This window comes from Pongo pygmaeus, chromosome 6 (assembly GCF_028885625.2).
Source record: "Pongo pygmaeus isolate AG05252 chromosome 6, NHGRI_mPonPyg2-v2.0_pri, whole genome shotgun sequence".
Lineage (NCBI taxonomy): Eukaryota > Metazoa > Chordata > Mammalia > Primates > Hominidae > Pongo > Pongo pygmaeus.
In genome coordinates, this window is record NC_072379.2 from 109,578,173 (window position 1) to 109,602,227 (window position 24,055).

At 34.8% G+C, this 24,055-nt stretch overlaps 1 protein-coding gene across 7 annotated transcripts in view; it reads right to left on the bottom strand.

The window, feature by feature from the left end:
• IMMP2L (inner mitochondrial membrane peptidase subunit 2) overlaps window positions 1–24,055 on the bottom strand; it is a 945,432-nt gene that overhangs the window by 281,058 nt on the left and 640,319 nt on the right. For 6 of the 7 annotated variants that reach the window (XM_063667728.1, XM_054495032.2, XM_054495035.2 and 3 more), the window contains one exon: window positions 14,685–14,750. In XM_063667728.1, the coding sequence (XP_063523798.1) occupies window positions 14,685–14,750 (66 nt within the window). Of the gene's footprint in view, window positions 1–13,622; window positions 14,751–24,055 lie in introns of those variants that run through there. The other variant, XM_063667731.1, reaches the window with a different exon arrangement.

Consider the following 24,055-nt stretch of genomic DNA (forward strand, 5'->3'; position numbering starts at 1 on the left):
AGATCAGCTTTGAGTCAGTGAACTAAGTGGGGTGAATCCACCCTCAACATGGACGGGCATCATCCAATGAGCTGGGGGCTTGGATGTAACACAAATGCAATTTCCTCTCTCTCCTAGAGCTAGGATATACTCTTCTTCTGTCCTTAAACAACAGAACTCCAGGCTCTTTGGCGTTTGCACCCCAAAACTTATACCACTGCTCCCCTGCCCCCACCGGTTCTCAGGCCTCTGACCTCAGATTGAGAGTTACATCGTTGGCCTCCCTTGTTTTGAGACATTTGGGCTTAGACTGAGCCATGCTATGGGCACTTCAGGGTCTCCAGCTTGCAGGTGGCCTGTCATGGCAGTTCTCAGCCTCCATAATCACATGAGCCAATTCCCCTAATAAATCCTCTCTCATATATCTATACACCATATATATGTATTGGTTTTGTCTCTCTGAAGAACTCTAATATATCCATCCAACTCAAGACATATATCTTCATTGTCTAGGTGTACCCATGTGGTTTCTAGCAATTCAGGAAAATCTCACTTAAATTAACAACTCAATATTTTCTCTTTTGTTGCTCTCTGCCTCAACCAATATATAACTAACAAATCCATGGCTTTTAGGCTAATTCCTCTCTTCTGTTTAAACTGTTGGCCAAGACTAAAAATAAGTTTTGTATTTTCTACTGATTTCCAAGTTAAGGAAATGAAAGTAGATAATACAGCCCACAGGTCAGCAAAACTGCAGCCTATGGACCAAATCTAGTCCAACATCTGTTTTTGTACATAAACTTTTATTGGGAATTTATTCATTGTATGTGTTGCCTATGGTTGTTTTCATGCTACAATATCAGAGTTGAATAGATTTCTCAGAGAGTATGGCCTGCAAAACCAAGCCTATATACTGTCTTTTTAAAGAAAAAGTATGCTGATCTCTGCTACAGAGACAAGAAAAAAAAATTAGAAAAACAGTAAGTGCAATTTCTTGCCAACAGGTCGCAATATGCAGGAAGAAGCAGGTTAAGATTAGAAAGATACAGTAGATAGCATCTGAGTACTTCCATGGAAAGTTTTAAAAGTATTTGCACTAGAAGTCTAACACTCACCATTATGCAATACACCCATGTAAGAAACAAGCACATATACCTTATGAATCTAAAATAAAAATTTTAAAATCCCCTGAATGATGAGGGAAAAAAGTGTTTTTGAATACTTTTGCTTATGTTGCATGTTGCATGAAATCATTGCAAAAACCACTGTCATGAAGCTATTTCACTATGTTTCTTTCCAGACATTGCATATTTTCAGGCCTTACTTTTTAATCTAATCCACTTTGAGTTGATTTTTTGTGTCATGTAAGATAAAGGTACAATTTCATTCTTCTGTATCTGGATATCCAGTTTTTTTCAACATCATTTGTTAAGAGACTGACTTTTCCCCATTGTGCATTCTTGGCACCCTTGTTAAAGATCAATTGACTGTATATGCATGGCTTTCTGTCAGTGTCTCTATTCTGTTTCATTGGTCTATAGGTATGTCTCTATGCCAGTACTATATTGTTGTAATTACTGTAGCTTTGTAACATATTTTGAAATCAGAAAATATGATGCCTCCAATTTTGTTATTCTTTGTCAAGAAGAACAGGATATACTTGTTTGGGTTATTCAGGGTACACTGTTTGTTAGAATGCAAAGTGGTTCAGCTTCTATGGAAAACAGTATGGAGGTTCCTCAAAAAATTAAAAATAGAACTACCATATATGATCTGGCAATTCTACTTTTGGATATATATACAAAAAAATTAAAATGAGAATATCAAAGAGATATTAGCCTTCCCATGTTCTTTGCAACATTGTTCACAATAGCCAAGATGTAGAATCAACCTACTGACAATGAGGGGTAGAATGATATAGTAACGGTGTGTTATACTTGGAGTAGCATGACAGGAAGTGCAGTCCCAGCTCTGTTCCTTACAAAGTTCTTGAGTTCTATGACTATGATGTATTTTTAACCATTTCCATAGACAGATGAATGGATACACAAAATATGGCATATATATATATATATATATATGCACCAAGTTCATGTATATATATGCCAAATATATATATATGAACTTGAAATATTTTTCAAGTATTAAAAAAAGGGAATCCTGCCACATGCAACAACATGAATAAACCTTGAGATTATTATGCTGAGTTAAGCCAGTTACAGAGGGACAAACACTGCATGATCCCACTTACATGAAGTATCTAAAACACTCAAACTCATAGAAACAGAGAGTAGAAGGGGGTTACCAGGAGCTGGGGGAGGTGGTGATGGAGAGTTGGTAATCAATGAGTATAAAATTAGGTTAAGCAAGATGAATAAGTTCTAGAGATCTCTATACAACATTGTGCCTATAGTAAACAATACCGTATTGCACATTTAAAAATCTTTTAAGAGGGTAGATCTCATATAAACTATTGAAATCACAATAAAATAAAAATTTTAATTAAAAAACTTAATTTGTTTGTTTCTTCCAACTTTACAATTTACAAAATATAGAGCTATTCATTAACCTCGACGAACATTCATATTATTTCAACAATCATAACAAAAATTTGATAATCTAAAATAGGCAAGGCATTCTGTTAAGCTCTGAAGAAGCCAAACAGAAAATTAGTCAATAATAAATTAAATGTTCATCGTGTGTTAAAGCTCACAAAGTATTGCTGCATGTATATATGGTGTATGTGTGTGTATGTGTGTATGTGTGTGTGTGTATATGTATATATATTTAATCTTATTTGGTCTTCAAAATAATCCAGAAAATAGAGAGATACAAATACATCAAACTCAGAAATCAATAACTTTGTGAAGGTTACACAGCTTTGTATGGAACACAGCTGGGACTGAACTTCCTATTGCCTTACTCCAAGTGTAATAACACCATCTACTATATCATGCTATTCTTCATTGTCCACAAACACCTAAATAATCTTTTATACACTTTTTTAATAAAAATGTAAAAGCATCCATAACTAATTAAATCAATAACTTGAATGTATCTGTTCCCTACATAAAATTCTTCCTCCCAACATCTTAAAAGAGAAACCCTGGTCAATGTTAAGTTAAACAAGGTTAACCGAAATTGCAAAAAATAGAAGAGCTGTTTCTTAATATTTAGTAATTGTTCAGGCTGAAATATTCAAGACTGTTTCTGACATGCTTCTGAAGCTCAGCTAAAAACAGTGGGTATTTTAAAAGACAATTTTTAAGCTTCCTACTGAGATAATTATACTTATATGTCCTTTCCAAATACTTGACAGACTTACATTACCATTGACAGAGGAAAAAAACATAAATTAATATTTAGCTCAAAGGAAGGTACAAAAGTTACTATTTCTCTATATCTTTACTTGGAGTTCATAACTTTAGAAAGTTATGCTACTAAGAGATGTAACTAAGCCAGCAGTAAAGAAGGCTAATTAACCCATTTATGCTAGAGTTTGCAATTTTTTGAATTTTTGCATGAGTGAAAAATCAGACATTGGCAATAACCTTCAGCAGTAGTACCTAAAAAACTCTCACACATTTAGCATTTCAATAATGGAACACTAGGCACAAGTGCGTTAATACATGAATGCACTAACCAGCTCCAAGTGTGATGTGCTTCCTGCTAGGAAACACCAGACTCCAAAGGAGAACTTCATAATGTCCATCTGTATTGGGGGAAAAGCTGAGGCTCATGGTAGAACTAATGAGTAATGTTCCAAAGCCAGTCCAAGAAGTGGGAAAGAAGTTTTGTCAAAAGTATCAAAAGTTAGAAACTGATTACCATCTTGAGATAGAGGCATGGAGATGTGGATGAGGATAAAGCTGGATTAGTCATCCTGCTAGGCTCTGTGTTGAAGAGATTCTTCCTAATTAAGCTAAGTCAATGTGTTTCCCATCTTAGGTACCTCAGTTATTTTAGCCCATGGACTACCTAGAGAGGACATGATGGTTCTAATATTTCATTAATATTTCATTTTAGATATAGTGAGTTTAGTATAATAAATATTGATTAGTGAGGACACTATTCAATATTCCTTCTCTTTCCCCTACTTTTCTATACATTTGTCTAGATCACATATCATTGCTACCCAATAATATAGTCATGATATCTTGGTGTATGCTACTGCTAGGACGATTCCAAGACTTACTAAGTAGGCAATTCTGGAATCGTCATGTCTTCCAATACCTACCTAGCAAAGGTATGCTACTGTAACAGGTATGGGGAACTCCCCACAGATATACATCTGATTCCTTAGAAATATATTTCAAGTGCATATTTTCATTTTGGAATATTCGAGATAAAATCTGGTATAAAACATTTTTCTAATCTTTTTTTACATACTTTAAGTTCTGGGGTACATGTGCTGAACGTGCAGTTTTGTTACATAGGTATACACATGCCATGGTGGTTTGCTGCACCCACCTACATTAGGTCACCTACATTAGGTATTTCTCCTAGTGCTGTCCCTCTCCTAGTACCCCACCCCCCAACAGGCCCCAGTGTGTGATGTTCCCCTCCCCTGTATCCATGTGTTCTCATTGCTCAGCTACCACTTATGAGCGAGAACATGTGGTGTTTGGTTTTCAGTTCCTGTGTTAGTTTGCTGAGAATGATGGTTTCCAGCTTCATCCATGTCCCTGCAAAGGACATGAACTCATCCTTTTTTATGGCTGCATAGTATTCCATGGTGTATATGTGCCACATTTTCTTTATCCAGTCTATCATTGATGGGCATTTGGGTTGGTTCCAAGTCTTTGCTATTGTGAATAGTGCCACAATAAACATATGTGTGCATGTGTCTTTACAGTAGAATGATCCATAATCTTTTGGGTATATACCCAGTAACAAGATTGCTGGGTCAAATGGTATTTCTGGTTCTAGATCCTTGAGGAATCGCCACACTGTCTACCACAATGGTTGAATTAATTTACACTCCCACCAATAGTGTAAAAGTATTCCTATTTCTATACATCCTCTCCAGCATCTGTTGTTTCCTGACTTTTTAATGATCGCCATTCTAAGTGGCGTGAGATGGTATCTCATTGTGGTTTTGATTTGCATTTCTCTGATGACCAGTGATGATGAGCTTTTTTCATATGTTTGTTGGCTGCATAAATGTCTTCTTTTGAGAAGTGTCTGTTCATATCCTTCGCCCACTTTTTGATGGTGTTGTTTGTCTAATCTTTTCAGTGTGACATAGATTAGAAAAATACACACCAGACATATGTCTGGGGGTGTGATTAAAGGGAGAGAAATGAGAGCCTTTTCTTTTTACATTTTGTGCTTTAGTGTTGTTTGAATTTTCCCTACTAAGCACACATTATTTTTGCAATTAAGAAGGAGGCTACAGATCTCCTTCTCATCTCAAACTCTAACCCAAAATTTGTCTCCAACACAGCTGGGCCACTCAGGCCCACCAGATGTTCCTGCTAAGCTCCAGGGGTGTTAGTGCATCTTCATAGTGGCAATTCTCTTGTTATATTCCATTTCTTTTGCTGCCTTTGTTGTCTTTCCACCAGACTATAAACTTTAAAAGGGCAAGAATTAATCTTTGGCTTTTAATATTTATAATCCCAGAGACAGGAACAGTGTTTAACACATAGGAAATATTCAAGGCACTCAATAAATCATGATTAAATCACAACAACAACTACCGCTATCTGATATTTACTGAACACATTTAAGAGCCAGGCACTGTGCTAACCAAATTATATCCGTTATTTCATATAATTCTCAAGAAAGCACTATGGAGTATACACTATTACAATTTCCATTTTATTGATGAGGAAGATTTCGTTTACAGAGTTAAGTAATTTGCCAAAGTGGCAAAGCTGGGATCTGAACCAAGGCAGTTTGAGTTCATAGTTTGTGCTCATGGCTTCTACAGCATACCAAATAAATAACTAGGCACGAATAAATAAATATGCAAGATTTTCATACCTAAAGATGAACTCTATTCATGAGAGATAGGTGGACTAAGGTAGAAAATAAAACCATTCAAGGAAACCACTGGCAGAGGTGGGGAGAGTATCACAAAAATAGGTGTCACCATTATTGGAAAAAGCAATTCAATCTAAATGACCTAATGACTTTCTGCAGCTGTCACACGTGAAAGCATATGCCCTGTTTGATGTATTGCCTTCAGAAACCTCCCTATACTGCTAAACTGATTACACAAATAATGTGTTTTTTTAATCAACATTTTTCACATTTATTAATCTTGATATAAAATCGATTCTATATATAAACTCAAATATATGTAAAGAGACTACATATAAACTTAAGGTGACTATCTCTCTGGTGATTAGAAACAAATACCTATTGCTAAGACATACAGCTTTTATTAACAATTCCATTTTTATTCACTGATATAGCAATAGTATGGAAAATAATCCACCTACAACTTTAGAAAAGAAAGAAATATTTCCATAAAGGTATAGGTTGTCTACCAATCTATGATTCTTCAGTAAGGAAAAATTATAATTCTTTAACAAGAAAAAGGTAAGAATATCCACAATATACTAATAATTTCTAAGGGTAACATCAGAGGGATACTGATGATTTTTCACAAATGCCTCTTATTTGGTGGCAACTAAACCCTTGGACAGAGTCTAAGACATTTAATTGTACTGCTCAATCCCTTCTCTATTAAACGGCAGCATTGGTGAGACCCTAAGCATTAAAGACAGGTGTACAATGCTATTTTGATTTGGGAAAATTCAGTGTTCAAATTAAACCAGGCTAAAGGGCTTCAAAGATTTCTGAACATCTTCTGCTTAAGCTACCAACAACTAAGAAACAGTGTACAAATACTCTCTGTCCTCAAAAGGACCGCCTACTCGACTCCCATTTGAGAACTATAAAATAAAACTCTTAGCTTCCATGCTCTAAAACATTTTACTCATCAAATATTTAACAGGGTCCTGGACATGAGTTTCTTTCACATCTCCCTCCTTTCAGGACAGAAACCAACTCTAATTATTAATCTACCAAAAAATGACACAAATGAATGCATGATCTTCAAGAAGAGAGCCATATGGATACATTGGCTTCTATTATTCAGAGGTACTGTACCAATCATTAAAAAAAAAAAGAAGTTATTAAACAAGCATCATTTGTAGTTTCACTGGGGAAAACTCAGTTTAGTTCTGTTTTTCTTCCTATAAAGATTCATCATTTGCTGGGACCTAATACGATTCGACCAGCTATGATAGGCTAATATTGATTTCCACATCTTCAATAGTATATTTAAAATCAACAGGCTTTGAAATGTTTAATTTCTAGTGACAAATGGATGTTTTTGCTAATACCAGAAAGTTGTTTTCAATAAATTAGGGTATTTTGACATTTTACAATATAGTCTTTAGACTCAAAGACAAATTGTCATTTAAATATTTTGCAGTGAGAGAAGACTCATGATTCTCTATCTCAGATTAGTCTGCAATATCAATACTTGTTAAAGAAAGCCTTGTGCTGTATTCACCAGCACAAAATGACTGCGTCATGAGCAGTACACACTTCTTGACAACAGCATTGATCCTCCCCTGCCTGATTCCTCCCTGGAGCCAAGAAGTGATTCTGTTTTCTATGAACACTTCTTGGAATTCTCCTGAACAGTCAGGCCCATGAACTAAACAAAATCCAATTATGTGAAGTGATTTATAAAGCAGATTACATTTCCTTAGCAGGGCAACCATTTGTTTCAGCTTGTTTTGGCAGTCCCAGTTTACGTCAACTCCCTCATGTAATAATGAATTCATCTTTTTTCACTCTCAAAGTGTCCTAGTTTAGATGATAAGTTATATGGTCATCTTCTTCATTAGGGACTAAAAAGAGTCCATTCCCTTACTTCATTGAGGTTGCTAACCACATGGAGACTGAGATTCCAAAATTCTATAAAGTGGTATTTCACCAGGAGAGAGGAAAAATGATGCTGGACTTCACTTCTGACTGGGCAGAGATCTATGAAACAGAAATACAAGTGTCCCAATAAAAATGTTGATGCCTTAACAATTTCAATTGTGGTTGCCTCACATTGACTTGCTGGAGTTTAGTGCTTTGCATTCAATTTATGCTTTTCTAAAACAATGCTTCTACTTGACTCATAACAAGTTAATAAGAAAAAGCAATTAACTAAAAATAATATTTTGGTGGAACTAATGGGTCTAAGTATTAGTAGAATCAGCTTATTTTTACTGTTTGATGTTATAGATAAGCATACCCATTTGAGTCAACATTATGAAAATGACTGCATTCCTAGCTATGAGATCCAGAGAATCAAGCAATTGCCTTGTGATTTTAATCAATGCCGACATCAAGGTAGAAAGTTCAGCACCCCCCAGTCTCATCTGTTACAACATTTATTTGTAAATTCAGCTGCATTCTCTGAAAAAGTACTCTGAAAGCCTACTTTTTGCCTTGTCAATATAATCATAATGACTGTGACTATAAATAACGTAACATAATATAAATAATGTAACTACTTTTATCTGAGTCATTTAAAATAACAAATAAAACTATCATGCATGTCATAAACAAGGACACAACTATTTCTACAAGAAGCTAGATATCATTTTCTCAAGAGAAAAACACTTTGACCAGTGATTTGAGTCAGATTATCCCCCTTTAGTCTATTCTCCAAGCAGCAGAAAGAGTGATTCTTTAAAAATGCCGATCAGATCATACTACTCCATGGCTCGCCATCCTTCTAAAATGAATCCAAAGTCCTTTCTAGGACCCACAAGGCTCTGAAAACCTCTCAGATCTAATCTTACTTCAGTTTCCCTCCTTCAGTAAAGTCCCAACCATGCTGACTTCTTGTACTTCCTTGAACTCACCTATCCATTTTAGGTTTGCATTTGTTATTCCTTTGGTTTGAACTCTCCTTTCTTCAGCGATTAGTATGACTCTTTCCCTGTCTTCCTTAATTTATGAGTCTCTTCAAACATCTTTTTGTTACAGAAGTTTTCAGTGAACATCTTACAGCCTCAGACCCTTACCATCTCTCTCCACCCCCTTTTCTCCTTTGGTTTTCTTCATAGCACTTCTTACCCATGACATTGCATTATGTGTTATGTATTTGTTTATTGTCTGCTTCTAACCACTAGAATGTAAGCATCATGAGGGTAGGAACACTGTCTCTTCTGTTCACTTACGTCTCTCCGGTATCTAGACCAGAGCTTTTTAAATGAATGGCACTAAAGTCTACATGGTCAGTGAACTGATTAAATGAAATTTAACCTGATCACCCAAAAGTAATTTCAAAGTTTGTGTTAAAATGTTTTACCCTGTAAATCTAAAGTCCAAAATTTCCCCATTGCACATGAACTTTAAACCAACTTTCTCTAAAATGGTTTTTCATGCTGTGTTGATAAGAGTATAAATGTACACAAACCTCTTGAGAGGAAAATTTGGCATCATATATTGGAACTAAAAATAACAACCACAATAACAACAATAACAAACTTGACCTGATATTTCCACTTTTAGCTATCTATTCTACAAAAATAAACACACAGGTGTACAAAGGTATGTGTGCAAGGATGTTCATTAAATCATTTTGAGTTTTACAAGCTTGTGTTATTTCCATAATTTCAAACAAATCTTTAAAAGAAGTTGATTTTTCCCAGAGAGTAATGTCAAAGCAACTCTAAGGAGAGCAGATCACAGTTTTACTGAAATGTTTTTAAAGGTAATGCTGAACAAAGTGACTGCTAATTGTAATGCCCCATTCTGTGATGTCTCATCTTATCTGTCATACCAACAAGCCCTTACCAACAGGTTCCTTCTAAGTACAAGGTATGCAGCAGATGACTGGTCTATCTAGCCACAGCTGACAGGACCAGGGAAGGATGCCTACCCCAAAGGCAGTAGATCAACTGGTTGACCAGCTGTCTGTCAGGTGGATAGGTCCTAGATCTGTTATCTCAAAGGGTGACACTCACATTTCTCTCAGGTAATTCAGACATGAGGCACATCCAAGAAGTCCACAGTTGGCGGTGGGGCAAAAGCCAACCAAAGCACAGATAGGCAAAAGCAATGTGCAAAAGAGAATGCAAGTGACAGAAAATGGAAGTCCTGCAACACTGTCATTCCCATTCTGCAGTAAAGCTAGGCTGAGCCATGGCTCCTACTGCCCTACTTCCCCAGGTACCCTTAAGTGCTCTTTAAGCTATATTTCACTACATATCTGCTTTTGCCACCTAAAGGAGTGTAACTACCAGAATATTAAATGGAAGATTGGATTAATCCTTCAATTAATCCTTCAAGGGGTCTAACCTCAAATACTACTGAAACCTACAGTAAGTATAAATAAGTCCTAAAAAATAAGACTGTTTCCTTGATCATTTTATGAAATATCAAATTTTTTCCAACAAAATATTTTTGGTGACCTATATTTTAGTTTAGCTTACCTAATAATATCCAGTAATAACCAGAGGAAAGATGGGACTGAAAAATCTACATCACAGACCAAAGCACGTTGCCTGTCACAAGTCAGAGGACCAGTAGACTAAGGGCTTCTAGTAGTCGACAGCATATTTTTATAATTTTTTAATATACTCTGGCATTTTTAAAAAATTGAGTCACAGAGAAAAGATGTACATGCATCAGTAAGTAATATTCTATTCTCTAAATACCCCTTAACATTTGACATTGTTAGAAAATCATTATCAGAATGTATGTGTTCAATCATTAATATAAAATCCAGGAAGCCAAGGATCTTCAGGTGCCAAAGTTTCAAAGGGAAAGAAATTTTTAATTTTCTTTAAAAACATCAAACGCTGAAAAATGATTATTTTTGAATCAATTATCAAATAGTTTTAGAGGCCACACAGTTGGAAGGTCCTTTATTTATGTTTTTCATTGCTCCATGATAGAGGTGTACCAAAGGGGGACAGATAGACCCATATGACCCTGGTGTCAATTCACAGACTTTGCACATGGGGTGCAGCAGTGGAAAGAGAGGAGGCAGACCTTTTACATCATCCAACTCCCGTTCCCTCGACTCCCAACCTTGCACCATTAACCCTTGTTCTGGCTCTGGTTCTGCTGTAAACCCAATATTTACATGTGCTGAGGAAAGCAACAACTTGTACTTTTCCTCAGAAAGGTCTGTTGTAGGATTTCTGATTGCGCAAAGCATTTTATGTCTGATCAAGCTTTGCAGTTTCACATTGTTGACTGTTCAGCTAGTGACCAATAATGATCCATCTGAGTTAAAAGCTGTGTTATATTTGGATTATAATATAAAATGGATCTCTTGGTATTCCTAATCCTGTTAGATTGTTTTACGTAGATGAAATTTTTGCCTGCTTTGCTGCCACATTCTTTTGGGTTTTAAAAATAGCTTTATTAAGATATAATTCATATAACACAGAATTTATCCATTTAAAATATACAACTCAATGTTTTTAGTATAGTATATTCACAGAGTTGTGTAACCATTACAATATAATTTTAGGACATTTTCATACTCCCCCAACACAACAAAACCTTATACTCATTAGCAGTAACTCTCATTTCCCTTCTTCCATGCCTCTGGGAATCACTAATCTATTTCTGTTTCTAGGAATTCGCCTATTCTGGACCTTTCATACAAATGGAATCATACATATGTGGTCTTCTGTGACTGGCTTCCTTTGCCTAGGGTAATGTTTTCAAGGTTTGCTGACATTCTTTGAATGGGATTTGCATCATATCTATACACTGTTTTCCAAATACTAAAAGTGTATTTTGGATATTTGTGATATATATCAAATGGCTTTCTAAATGTACTGCTCTTCCTAGTTTCTGCCACAAAGCAAAAGGCTGGATAGGCTCTTGAAAAAAAAACAGTCACCAAGTTCTTCTAGTTTAGAATGTACATTCTATAAGAAATGATAGTTAAGTTATTTTATACTAATAGACTTACCCCTGACTAAATCAGAGCATTATATATCCTCCCCCAAATGCTCACTCCATTAAAATAATCAAAATCAAAGAACCTCTTATAACTTAAAATATAAACAACCCAATATAAAATGTGCAAATGAACTGAATAGTTATTTCACCCAAAAAGAGATATGAATGGAAAGTATGCACATGGACAGATACTCAATATCACTAGCCTTCAGAGAAATGCAATTCAAAACCACAATGAGATTCTACTTCTCACCCACTAGGATGGCAATAATAAAAAAATATTCACAATACCAAGTGCTGGCAAGGATGTAAAAAAACTAGATTCCTTATGCATTGCTGGCAGAACATGAAATGATACAGCCACTTTCTAAAATAGTTTGGCAGTTTCTTAAAAAGTTAAACATGAACCTACCATAACACTCAGCATCCCACAGATACAGTTCTCCCTCTGTATTTGTGGGAGATTCATTCCCACAAATATAGATACCAAAATCCCCCCACAGATACCAAAATCCACAGATGCTCAAGTTCCTTACATAAAATGATGTAGTATTTGCATATAACTATGCACATCCCCCATATCCTTTAAATTATCTCTAGGTTACTTATTCCTAATACAATATAAATGCTATGTAAATATTTGTTTTACTGCATTGTTTAGGGAATAATGACAAGAAAAAAGTCTGTATTTTTTTTTTTCAGTACAGACACAACTATCCTTTGTTTTCTCTCTCTCTGAATATTTTCCATTTTCAGTTGATTGAAATCAGGGATACAGAACCCATGGATACAGAGGGCCAACTCTATACCCAATAGAAATGAGAATATGTTTCCACCAAAAGACCCAGATGTTCATAGTATTTATACCAATACCTATAGAATTACTCATAATATCCCCACACTAGAAACAATCCTAATATGCATCAAGTTGTGAATGGATAAACAAAATGTGGTAAGTCTATAAAACAGATTATACTCAGGAATAAAAATAAACTAATAACATGCACAATATAGAGAAACCTAAAAAACATTGTTAGCAATAACAACAAAAAAAACACAGACACCAAAGACTATATATTGTATAATTCTATTTAAATAAAATTTCTGGAGAAGGCTAAACTCTAGAGACTGAAAGCAGACCTGCGGCTGTCTGCGGTTGGGAGTTAAAGTAGGAGTTTAGTGCAAATGGACAAGAGAGAACTTTTGAAGGTAACAGGTAAGAGAAGTGTTCAAAAACTAGATTGTTGTGGGGGTTGCACAATTCTATACATTTATACTAAAACTCATTGAACTGTATACTTTAAATGGGTGAATTGTATGGTAAATAAGTTATACCTCAAAAAATTTTTAAAAGAACTTCATTGATATCATGCAGGCTACTAATGAGCACTCAATCTTGACGTGAAAATTGTTGCTACGAATTTCTACAGCAATAAGTTCTCAAATTGTTTGGTATCAGGACTCCTTCACATTTTACAAAATAATTGAGAATCTCAAAAAACTTTTATTTTTGTGGCTACTATTTACCAGTAATTATCACATTAGAAATTAAAATAGAAAATTGTTTTAAAATTTCATTTATTGATTCAATTTAAAATACCAATAATAAACCCTTATGTTAACAAAAAGAATATGATTTAAATAAAAATTATAGTCCTTTTCCAAAAGCAAACAATAAGCAGTAAAAATAATGATTTTTTTTACATTTTTGCAAATCTTTTTAGTTTCTGGCTTAATAGAAAACAGCTGGATTCTCCTATTTGCTCCTGCATTCAATCAACTCCAATATTACACATCTGGAAAACTCCACTGTACACTCACAAGAGAATGAGCGTGAAAAAAGGCAAGTAACACCTTAGTATTATTAGGAAAGTAGTTTTAATCTCATAGACCCCCCAAAGGGTCTTGGGGATCCCCTGGGATCCTCTAGCCATGCTGTGAGAACTGCTGGCCTAGAATCTGCTCTAAAAGTGATTGAGGTTCATTTCAGTGAGATTAATTAATATGTACTATCATTAATACAAATACTTTAGGATCAAATTTTTTTTAGAAAACAGGATCAGAAAACTTCCTGAATGTAGTATTCAAAGCATTTTGGTTACCACATTGTATAGGCCTGGCTATAACTTGTTTAAAGAAAGCGATCACAATGAGACATATCATACCACACAGTATTTACTTGCTGAATGTCAACAATTGTTCTTGATTTATCAGCAAGTACAATAAATATGACATTACTAAAGGCTGCTTAAACACCTGATTGTTACAATCTTATAATCTAAAGCTTTCATTCTTGTCACTGATTCAGAAGTTTCTGTTTCATATCCTTTTCAGTTTTCTCCCACCTCTATGAGTACAAAAGAGTCCTCTTAGTTTCTGCATTTGCTTCTAAAATAGTTAAGTGTTCTTGAATTTTTTAAAATGAACCTTAACATCATAATCTTAATCTTAAAATATTCATGCTACTTTTAATATCTGATCAATAATGATTTAATGATCATTTTAGACTATACGGTTAATTTAAATTAATACTTATCCTATACTTCACAATTAAAGAATAACAATATGATCAGTAAGTTTATCTATATTCCTTACAACCTGAAAGGTTAATGATGCACACTAAAGATGTACAAGCTCATTTGGAATGTCTCCAAAACTTTGGCCCTCGTGGACTTGAGATGTATTTCCCAAGTAATGTAGGTAACAGAACTCTAGATATTTAAAATTTGAACTCAGAAACAACAGTAAATACTTACCTGACAATATCTCCTTCAAGAGCAATCACTCTCTTAATGATCTTCTGTTCTGGATTTTTAGGAGACCTAGAACAAGAAGATAACGTTATACAATCAGTTATGTCTATGTTGTTTTAGGAAGATGAAAAGAAATTCTGTAACAAAATAGGCTATATTAAAGTCTTTACAGATTCCTTTGCACCCCATGACATGACATCAGTTTCACTTGGGTTCCAAGTGACATGAAGTGACTACTGAAGTAATTTTCATTTTAAATAAACTCTGGGGGAAAAAAAAAAGCCATGTTAAAAGTTTACAAAAATAAAAAATACAGAGGAATAAAACATTTTCTTATTAAGGAATAAAGTTTATTATTAAATTATCATTGTTGTTAAAGATAGGTTCTGATATGGTTTGGCTCTGTGTCCCCGCCCAAGTCTAATTTCGAATTGTAATCCCCATATGTAGATGGAGGGGACCTGGTGGGAGGTGACTGGATTATGGGGTTGGTTTCCCTCATGTTGTTCTCACGAGATTTTATGATTTAAGAGTGTGGCACTTCCCCTTAGCTTGCTTGCTCTCTCTCCTGCCGCCATGAGAAGATGTGCCTTACTTCCCCGTATCCTTCTGCTATGATTGCTAGTTTCCTGAGAACTTCGCAGCCATGTGGAACTGAGTCAATTAAACCTCTTTTCTTTATAAATTATCCAGTCTCAGGTAGTATCTTTATAGCAGTGTGAGAACTGACTAACACAAGTACTTAGAGGAAAGAGGATTAGTACATAAGAAAATGCTTACACATTTCTTTAAAATGATAACATACTTCAGTTTTTTAAAATTTCATTTAAAATTAAGAAAGGAGTTTTTATTTAAATCCCATAAAAACAATGAGGATGCGAAGCATTTTCTTTAAAAAATAAAGAATTAGAGAATTCTTTGAAACTACATTTGGGTTTAGCCATTTGATAATTATAGAATTCAGAGCGCTAAAACAGGGCTACTGAGAGTTAAAATAAATTGACAGGTTTTGATATACTTAATACAGACATTATTTATTTTAAGCTACTTGACTATGGTAAATTTTCACTTATAGTAATACTCTTTACTCTAAATAAATCTCTGCCTCTCCTGGTATATATACCCTATGCAGTTCCTTTCCAGACTGTGATAGGATTCATCTGTGAGGTCAATAGTTTATGGTAAAACTGACAGTGCATCACTTTTGAGATTATGTTATAAAACAGATTTACAGGCTCTCCCTCTTTCTCTCCTTCTCCCTCTCCCCTCCTTCCTTCCTCTTTCTATCTTTTCCTCTCACGTCTCTTTCATGGATCACTCTAGAAGTCTGGTCTATCCTGAGCAGCCTAAGGAGGGACTCGTGGTGAAGAAGGAAGGTCGGCTAACAGTCACATTAGTGAGCTTCAAAGCACGTACTTAGTCAAGTCTTCAGAGACTGTGGCTCTGGTCAACGGTTTGACTGCAAATTCATGAGAGACCTTGAGTCAGAACCACACAGCTAAGATGCTTCTGGTTTCCTCACCCTCAGAAAATATGTGAGATAACAAATGTTTGTTGTTTTAAGATGCTAGACATTGGGGTAATTTGTCATGCAGCAATGGGTAACTCTATCTTAATATGGTCAATTTCCTGCCAATAACATTTTAAGTCTTTTGATTTAACAGACCCATTTCAAGAAACATCTCATACATCACATAAATGATCATTTAATATGTATTTCAAAATCATGCATAGATAAAAATATTTTAAATTCAAGTCACATTTTGAATTGAAGTACTTTTTAAAAGGAATGTAAATGTGCAAAAACTGAAAAGATCAAATATATTAAAACTGTACATTTCATCAAAGGAAATGTGCACTTTCAATAAGATTTATATTTCACATTATGTCTTGCAGAGAAAATGAAATCATGTAAGCTAGTTGCATTTATTTGTAACAATTAGTTTCACAGTTTTTCACTAAGTTAATTTTTTTATTTTAAAATGAAATTTGATCAGAGTTTTGATTGGCCTCATCCCTTTATTAAATCAAGTAAATATTATGTTTCTATAACTTTAATGTCATTAACGTACAGCTGAAGTGAGGGGTATGGGCATATTCAAGCTAATGAAATTAAGATACTCTCTGCAGGGTTACTTACAGACCTTTTAGAAAAGTGCCCCTCCCATGTCTCCTATTTTAAAAACTAGGAAAGTATAAAATATTATACAGCCTCAGTGGTCATCAAATAATTGCATATCAAAATAATGGGATATTAAAACACTTTCTTACTATATTGACAAAGATGTACTACTACTAATAAAAATAAATTGCTGTTGAGGGATTAGGGACATCGGTACTCTACATATAAACTGGTCATGTAACATGCCTTTCTATAAGACAATTATCAAGATTTTATATTCTTTTAAACATAATAATCATATTCTAGAAATGTATCCTAATGAGATGATTACGAATGTATGCAAAATTTTGGCTACATGGATAGTTAAAGCATTACTGTCTATTTTAAAAAAGAAAAAAATTCAACAAGAGCAGACAGGTTAAATAAACCATAGTCCCACTCACATGATAAAATACAGTCATTAAAAATGATGTTATAGAAGAATATTTAGTGATATGGAAATATCAACAGAATGTATGGATTGAAACCGTATGTTAGAAAATATTATTTGTGGCATGACTTCACATCTGTAATAGCAGAGAGAGAAATGTGCATCCATTTTTACTGGGAACTGAGCAAGAAGATTCTAAGACAAAAGGAAAAGGAAAAGTTCTGTGTGGATAAAAGCTTTCATGTCCAGATTTTCGTCCAGATTATTGGGATATCCTTTAGCGGATGACAACTATTTGTGTTATATGACATTACCCAAGAAGACATGCTCCAAGATAGAGGTAAGACCTGAATTAATTATCAAGTTTACTGCCTAATATTGAGGTGAGATTAACAATAATGAAATAATATAAAAAGCAACCCCTATCAGTGTAAAAAATATTTTATGACAACAACGTTTAAGCTTTTGAGATTCTTGAAAGGTATTCTATATTTTAAAATAATCTATATTTTAAGATCATGAGGCAAAATAGAGTATGCAAAGGGAGCTATCTATATAATTAAAGTTTTACAAATTACTACTTCAAATATATCTTTAAATTTTAATGTAATATTAAACTCATGAATCTAATCAAATAATTTCAAAATGAAAAAAGCTATTACTAACATTAATTCCATTACTGTTTAAAATCTATATCTGTATTTTAATCATTAGGCTGTTGAATGTATTACTTTGATCTAAGTAGAAGTGCTCAGAGAGTTATTACAGATTTACATCATGAAACTTATTAAACTTCTCTTTGTCTTAATTTTCTTGGCCACTTGCCTATCTCCTAGAAAATGTGAAGAATAACAAGTGAAGGCTTATGCTTTACTTGAGGAATACAATGTATGCTCCCCAATAAATATTAAAATTTACATTTAAATTTGTAAGTTTAGTGTTTTCATAATAAGCAATGTTTTACAATATTTGTTTCTGGGATGTGGATTTTAAACATTCTGTTTTATGCTTATGATTTAATTTGGCAAGATTTCTCCAGAGACTTGGACGAGGAGCCTAGAATTGTTTCTTTACTGCATGAGTCTTAGCAGCTCTGTGTGGTATGGCAGAGAATGTCTGTAACCAGAATGGTTGCAGGTCAAGGAGTGGGGTCTAATGTAGACATAATAGAATTTCCAGTCTCTGTCACTAATTTCACGTTCTTTTATGTTCCCAAAAAGTTATAATTTTCATCCTGTTGGGAGCACTTGAAAGCTACTTTGGTGTACTCAAGAGACCCCTCTTGTATTGTGGGGATGGAGAGATTAGCATATGTCCCACCTTCTCTTTTCCTGACCACCCCCACCCTGATCCTGGTGTCACATAAATACCTTAACCCTAGGTCTAAGCATTCTCTTCTCCCATTTATGATAAAATTTTAAAACTTCCCTCTGTGACTTGGGTAGATTTTTATATTCATACAGTTCAGAATTGGCCCAGATTATCACAGAATTAAAGTAATCTTAGCCACAGTCTAATGTAATCACTGAACCCTTAAAAATACTACCATGTATTGGACACTATTTATATTGCATATATCCCAATGAGGCCTAAATCTAACGCTTTATTATTGAGGTGAGAGGAAAAACGAATATTCTGGGGATGCCTTCTATTACAAGAGGATGTTTTTCACTATCCTAAAGGATAAAGCATGCATTAAGCCATATAAATTTACATCATTATAATTTTAAAAATGTATGTTTTTCTATTCTTTTATCATGAAAGTAGAACAAAAAGTCCACTCAACACAATGATAAGAAGTATTATCAAATGATAGCTTATCACCTCCTTTCCCTGTCAAATTTGAAAAATGTTGCCAGAGTTTAGCATGGTTTTCACAATGGCTAGAGCTAAAAGGCTTTGGAGTATATCTGGCTCTTCCTCTGCTTCTTTTAATATTGCCCATTCTCTATTACCCAAATTTTCCACTTGTTGACCATGTGATGGTCCTCCTTTGCCCTGCAAATCCATGGACTGGAGAAAAATGGAAATAGAGTCTTGCTGTTACTATTCCTCTCTGCTGTAAGTGAGCTGCTCCCTCTAGGCAAGCTACATAACCTATCTGTGCCTCATTTTCAGGAAGGTAAGATTAGATCAGAAATCCTAAATCAGTGGCCAGACCATCAAATCTGGCCTACAGGAATATTTTGTTTGATTCATGCATTTTTTAAAAAAATCTTGAGCTAGCTAAGCAAATAGGAGATATCATATAAATTTATTTCTCTTGAAAAAATAGGAAGATCTGGCAACCCTAGTAGCACATTCTTGCATGAGAAAAGTCCACTGGAGGCTGGGTGCAGTGGCACATGCCTGTAATCCCAGCAGTTTGGAAGTATGAGGAGGATGGATGCCTTGAGCCCAGAAGTTCAAGACCAGCCTTGGGCAACATGGTGAAACCCCGTCTCTACAAAAAATACAAAATTAGCCAGGCATGCTGACATGCACCTGTAGTCCCAGTTACTCAGGAGGCTGAGTTAGGTGGATTGCTTGAGCCCAGGAAGTGGAGGCTGCAGTGAGCAATGTTGATGCCAATGCACTCCAGCTTGGACAATAGAGTGAGACCCTGTCTCAAAAAAAAGGCCATTAGAACTGAGAAGCAGACGATTTGCCACAGTCCCGCCAGCTTGTTTCACAAACGTGTAGCACCTGAGGGCATACGAGCCTAGAAATCTTGAAAAATTTTCCTACCTAGAGCATCATGTAAGTAGTGAGAGAAAATGCATAAAAGGTCTAGCAGGAATTCTATCACATCGTAGGTACTCAGTAAATTTTAGACATCCCTTTCTATAATAAATTCATAAAGGAGATCAATTAACTGGGCCTAAGACAAGAGTTACAATCCTTTTTTAAGACTTACATGGATAGACTATATTTAAACCCTCTAATAAAAGAATTTTTGGGTTCTCTTTCATGGGAGAACAAGAAAAGCATTGTAAAGGTTTGGTCAAATTTTATTACATAATTAGCTAAAGAAACAGCAAAACTAAATATAACTGAATCCATATTGAAAAGTACAGGTTTATTTTAAATTAGGTAGGTATTATCTGTAAAATCAAGATAAAAATGAAGAATTTTTAGTTTTGGATTCTGTACACTTGCTTCACTATCAGTAGTGTGAACTTTGTACATACTGCCTCATTTTTAATGATTCATTTTTAAAATTCAATACTGTTTCATTAGTCAGCTCTCTCAAAATTTTTATGTAGGTCAGTAGTATTTCAGCTACCTTTTTCCCCTTGCTGACTTCTCTTTGTATCATGTAAATATTTCAAAATTAAACAAACTACAGACTTTAGTTGTTTTTTGGGTTCATTCTTGAAATCCTCTCAAGCAGGGAGCTTATAACTTCAGATGTAGTTTCAGAAAATGATATATGTATATACAATGCCTAACAATCACTTTTGCTCTGATATCACTGAGAATGCTCCCAACCAAGAGCCTCATTACTGGCAAAATGACGTACAGATGAAGTGGCAAGAACACATGTTAATGTTTCAAATTTGTCTTATTTTTCTAAAAGGGGAAGGAAAGATCATGAGAACGGAAACCTCAGGCAGGGCTGAAGATTTTTATGTGTATAGAAAACTTTAATGAAAATAGAGTCAAATTTCAAGTAATGTGACTTACACAGTCTCATTTTGTGGGGTGGAATAAGATGGAATGGTTTATCTACATTGGCCATTCTCTCAGAGCATACAGTACATGAATCAGCCTACTAAGCAGAAACAGAATCTTTCAGGACACTGGAGAGATTCCAGTCAGGTTTCTAGGGACCTAAGAAGGCAGCAGCAGAAATACCACCTTTATGTTTCAGATTTATCTTCTACAATTCCTTACACAGGAAAATGTATTTTAACAGTACTGATGAAACAACAAAAGAATGAACTTTAAAGAACTGAACTGTTGTTTATTGATAAAAAATGTTCTTGGTTACGTGTAAGAGTTATTTCACTTTCACCAAATGTGATTAGGAAAAATTTAATAAGCAAATAGTGACAACTGGTCTTATTAGTGAATCAGCCTTGATTATGTAAAATCAATTAAATTTGTATTTATGACTCTAACTTCTATAATTGAAAAGAGCTGTGTAATTGAGTATTTTTGATCCTGAAAAACAAATGTCTTCATTTAACTATGAAAAACTTAGGGAATTTAGTATAATCATAACAATAAATTAATTTCCAACAATGTTTGTTAACTCAAGCATTTCAAGACACATAACAGTGCAATCTTCAAGTATTTAATATAATTACAATTTACCTCACCATCTAGAATAATTTGTATGTAAATGAATATATGCAGCACAGAAACAATATATAGCACATATGTAAAATGTGTGTGTGTGTGCACATGTATTCTATCATGTAACATGGAGTTATGGCTTTTAAAGGAACTTTAAAAAGGATCTATAAAGAAAGTTCTGGCTGTGAAAATTATATTCCTTAATTTATTTTGTAAAACTTGATTTTAATATATTGAATATGCTTAAAGTTGAACATATCTGTGGAAATGAAGGACGTGAATGCTAACATAAATTTACATACTGACTACTCTTTCAATACAGATTCCCAAGTGCAGACCTTCATATAGAAGCACCACCGCTCTGTTCCCAAAGATGGACATGCACTCAGAAACATTCTTTCCCCTTAGTCAAGCTAGGTTTCAACCCCCCATCCAAACTACCTCAGTGAGTATGGCTTTGCACGGAATACCACTTAACGTCATGGAATAAAACAAAATTAACTGCTCTTCAAGGGAATAAATCCATCAATCTAGCCTCATAACCCTAACACTTTAGTTAAGCTAACCAGCTTTAGATATTTGGTTTCAGTCAGGTTGGGAAATAGTACCACACATTTTTGGTAGGTTTGAAGGATATTCATACCACAAAACACCCTGAAAGAGCAAGCTATTTGTATTTTCTATATCAAACTGTATCCATTGCCATCTATATGGCACAGAGAAGGCAAACCAACTGAATTGCGGAATGAATACTAGTATACAAGAACTGAGGTTGGGACCTTTAAGTCAATGTCCATGCAAAATATTAGAAGTACCTGTAGCCACCTGGAGAATGTTATTGAAGAATGGCACAACAGTCAGCTTGTGCCCAACACAGCTTCCTCGCCAGTTTGCCATGATATCGGTGATATTGTAGGGTATGAGATGCCAAGCTTAGGGTAGAAAGCATCTTGGTAAAAGTGAAGAAAGTAAGCATAAGGCTAGTCTTGAGCATTTTATCTAGAGCATTTTATGGTTACCATATGATATTTTTTCAGGGTCAGGAAAGACACAGATGGGAACGGAGACACTTCAGTGGTTGCCAGCATTGGGGATTGTTAGTAAAGGAACCTTTACAATTGAGAATCAGACAGGCCAACATGCCATCCCATGGATGCCAGCAAGGAAAGGTGTCCGTCAAGGTGCAGGGTCCCTCCCCTGATGCCATCACACTATAAACTTCTGGAGCTTGGATGTTGTTCTGACAAGATAAAGAACTATAAACAGACTTAATTTGTTTTGAGTTGCCTCAGAAAGCTCTTACGTTTACCTTGAATTGAAAAGTATTGTTTGCAATAGGACACTTAAGTCTTGCTTGCAATAGGACACTTAAAATCAGCAACAGCAAAATAAAGTTATATATTTTTGCATACCTGATTTTTATGGCCTGAAAATTTGTATCCATTCCATTGTCTTTATTGCATATCTCTTTTGATTAATATGCTTTCTAGTGACAATCGAGATATGCATTATTAATGTTTAAACTGTGCTACTGGATTCAAAATTTCCTAGTAAAACTGAGTTAGGTGTATGTGTGGGGAGAGGTGAGATGCCGCATAATCAATGATACTATTCTAATTTCTCAAAAATGCTCACTCTCCTGGAGAATGTTGACAGTGTGGAGGTTAGAACATAAGTAGAATATGAAGTATCCTGACACATTTCTGTTCCAACATTGTTGAACTTATTAATTTTTGAAATACAATGCTACTGTTTTGCAGAAGAGCTCTCAGGCACCAGTAACTACACACAATTTACTCCTTTGAAAAGGTCAACTTTATGCCCCCAATTGTAGACTGGAATAGTATTAGCAAATTGTTTCCAGAAAAAAAAAATACATGATGCTTGGGATTTTACAAAATCAACTCAACTGATCACCTCTAAAAACAGCATTATCATTTATTTGCTCAGCTTGACAGCCACTCATTCAGCTAGCTCCAGTTGCTACATTATCAGAAAATGTTTCTATATATTTCATTTTCTGCGATTTATATTGCAATAACTTGTACTTTGATAGTTTGTCAATGCTTTAACCTAAATAATACTAAAATTAAATTAAATGTCTCCTATTCTTAATGTTATGCATATGTTTCTAAGTCTTCCAGTATTACCTTTTTCCTTTCTGCTGGATAAATTACATGGAGCTGTAGAGAGGGGAAAGAGCTAGAGAAAAGGCTTAATTTGGAAAGGATTTTTGGCAGCTGAGAATAAATATCTTTTGGAGAAAGGAGGCAAGTTAAGAATGGCAAAATTCAGGTTAGGGGTTAAAAAAGACTGTGAAAGATCATAAGGGAACTTTGGCAACAACAGAAGAAAAACAGGGGAGATTTACTTCCAAGGATGAACAGAAGTTATCTCATTAGGGTAAACCAAGCCAGAGAGGTACAGAGCAGTGAGTAGACAGAAAAACACAGCCAGGTGACTAAGAAGAGAGAGTGCTGCCTATGGATTCCACAAAGAGAACACAGAAGCACTGACTTGGAAAAGACAGATCTTCAAAGT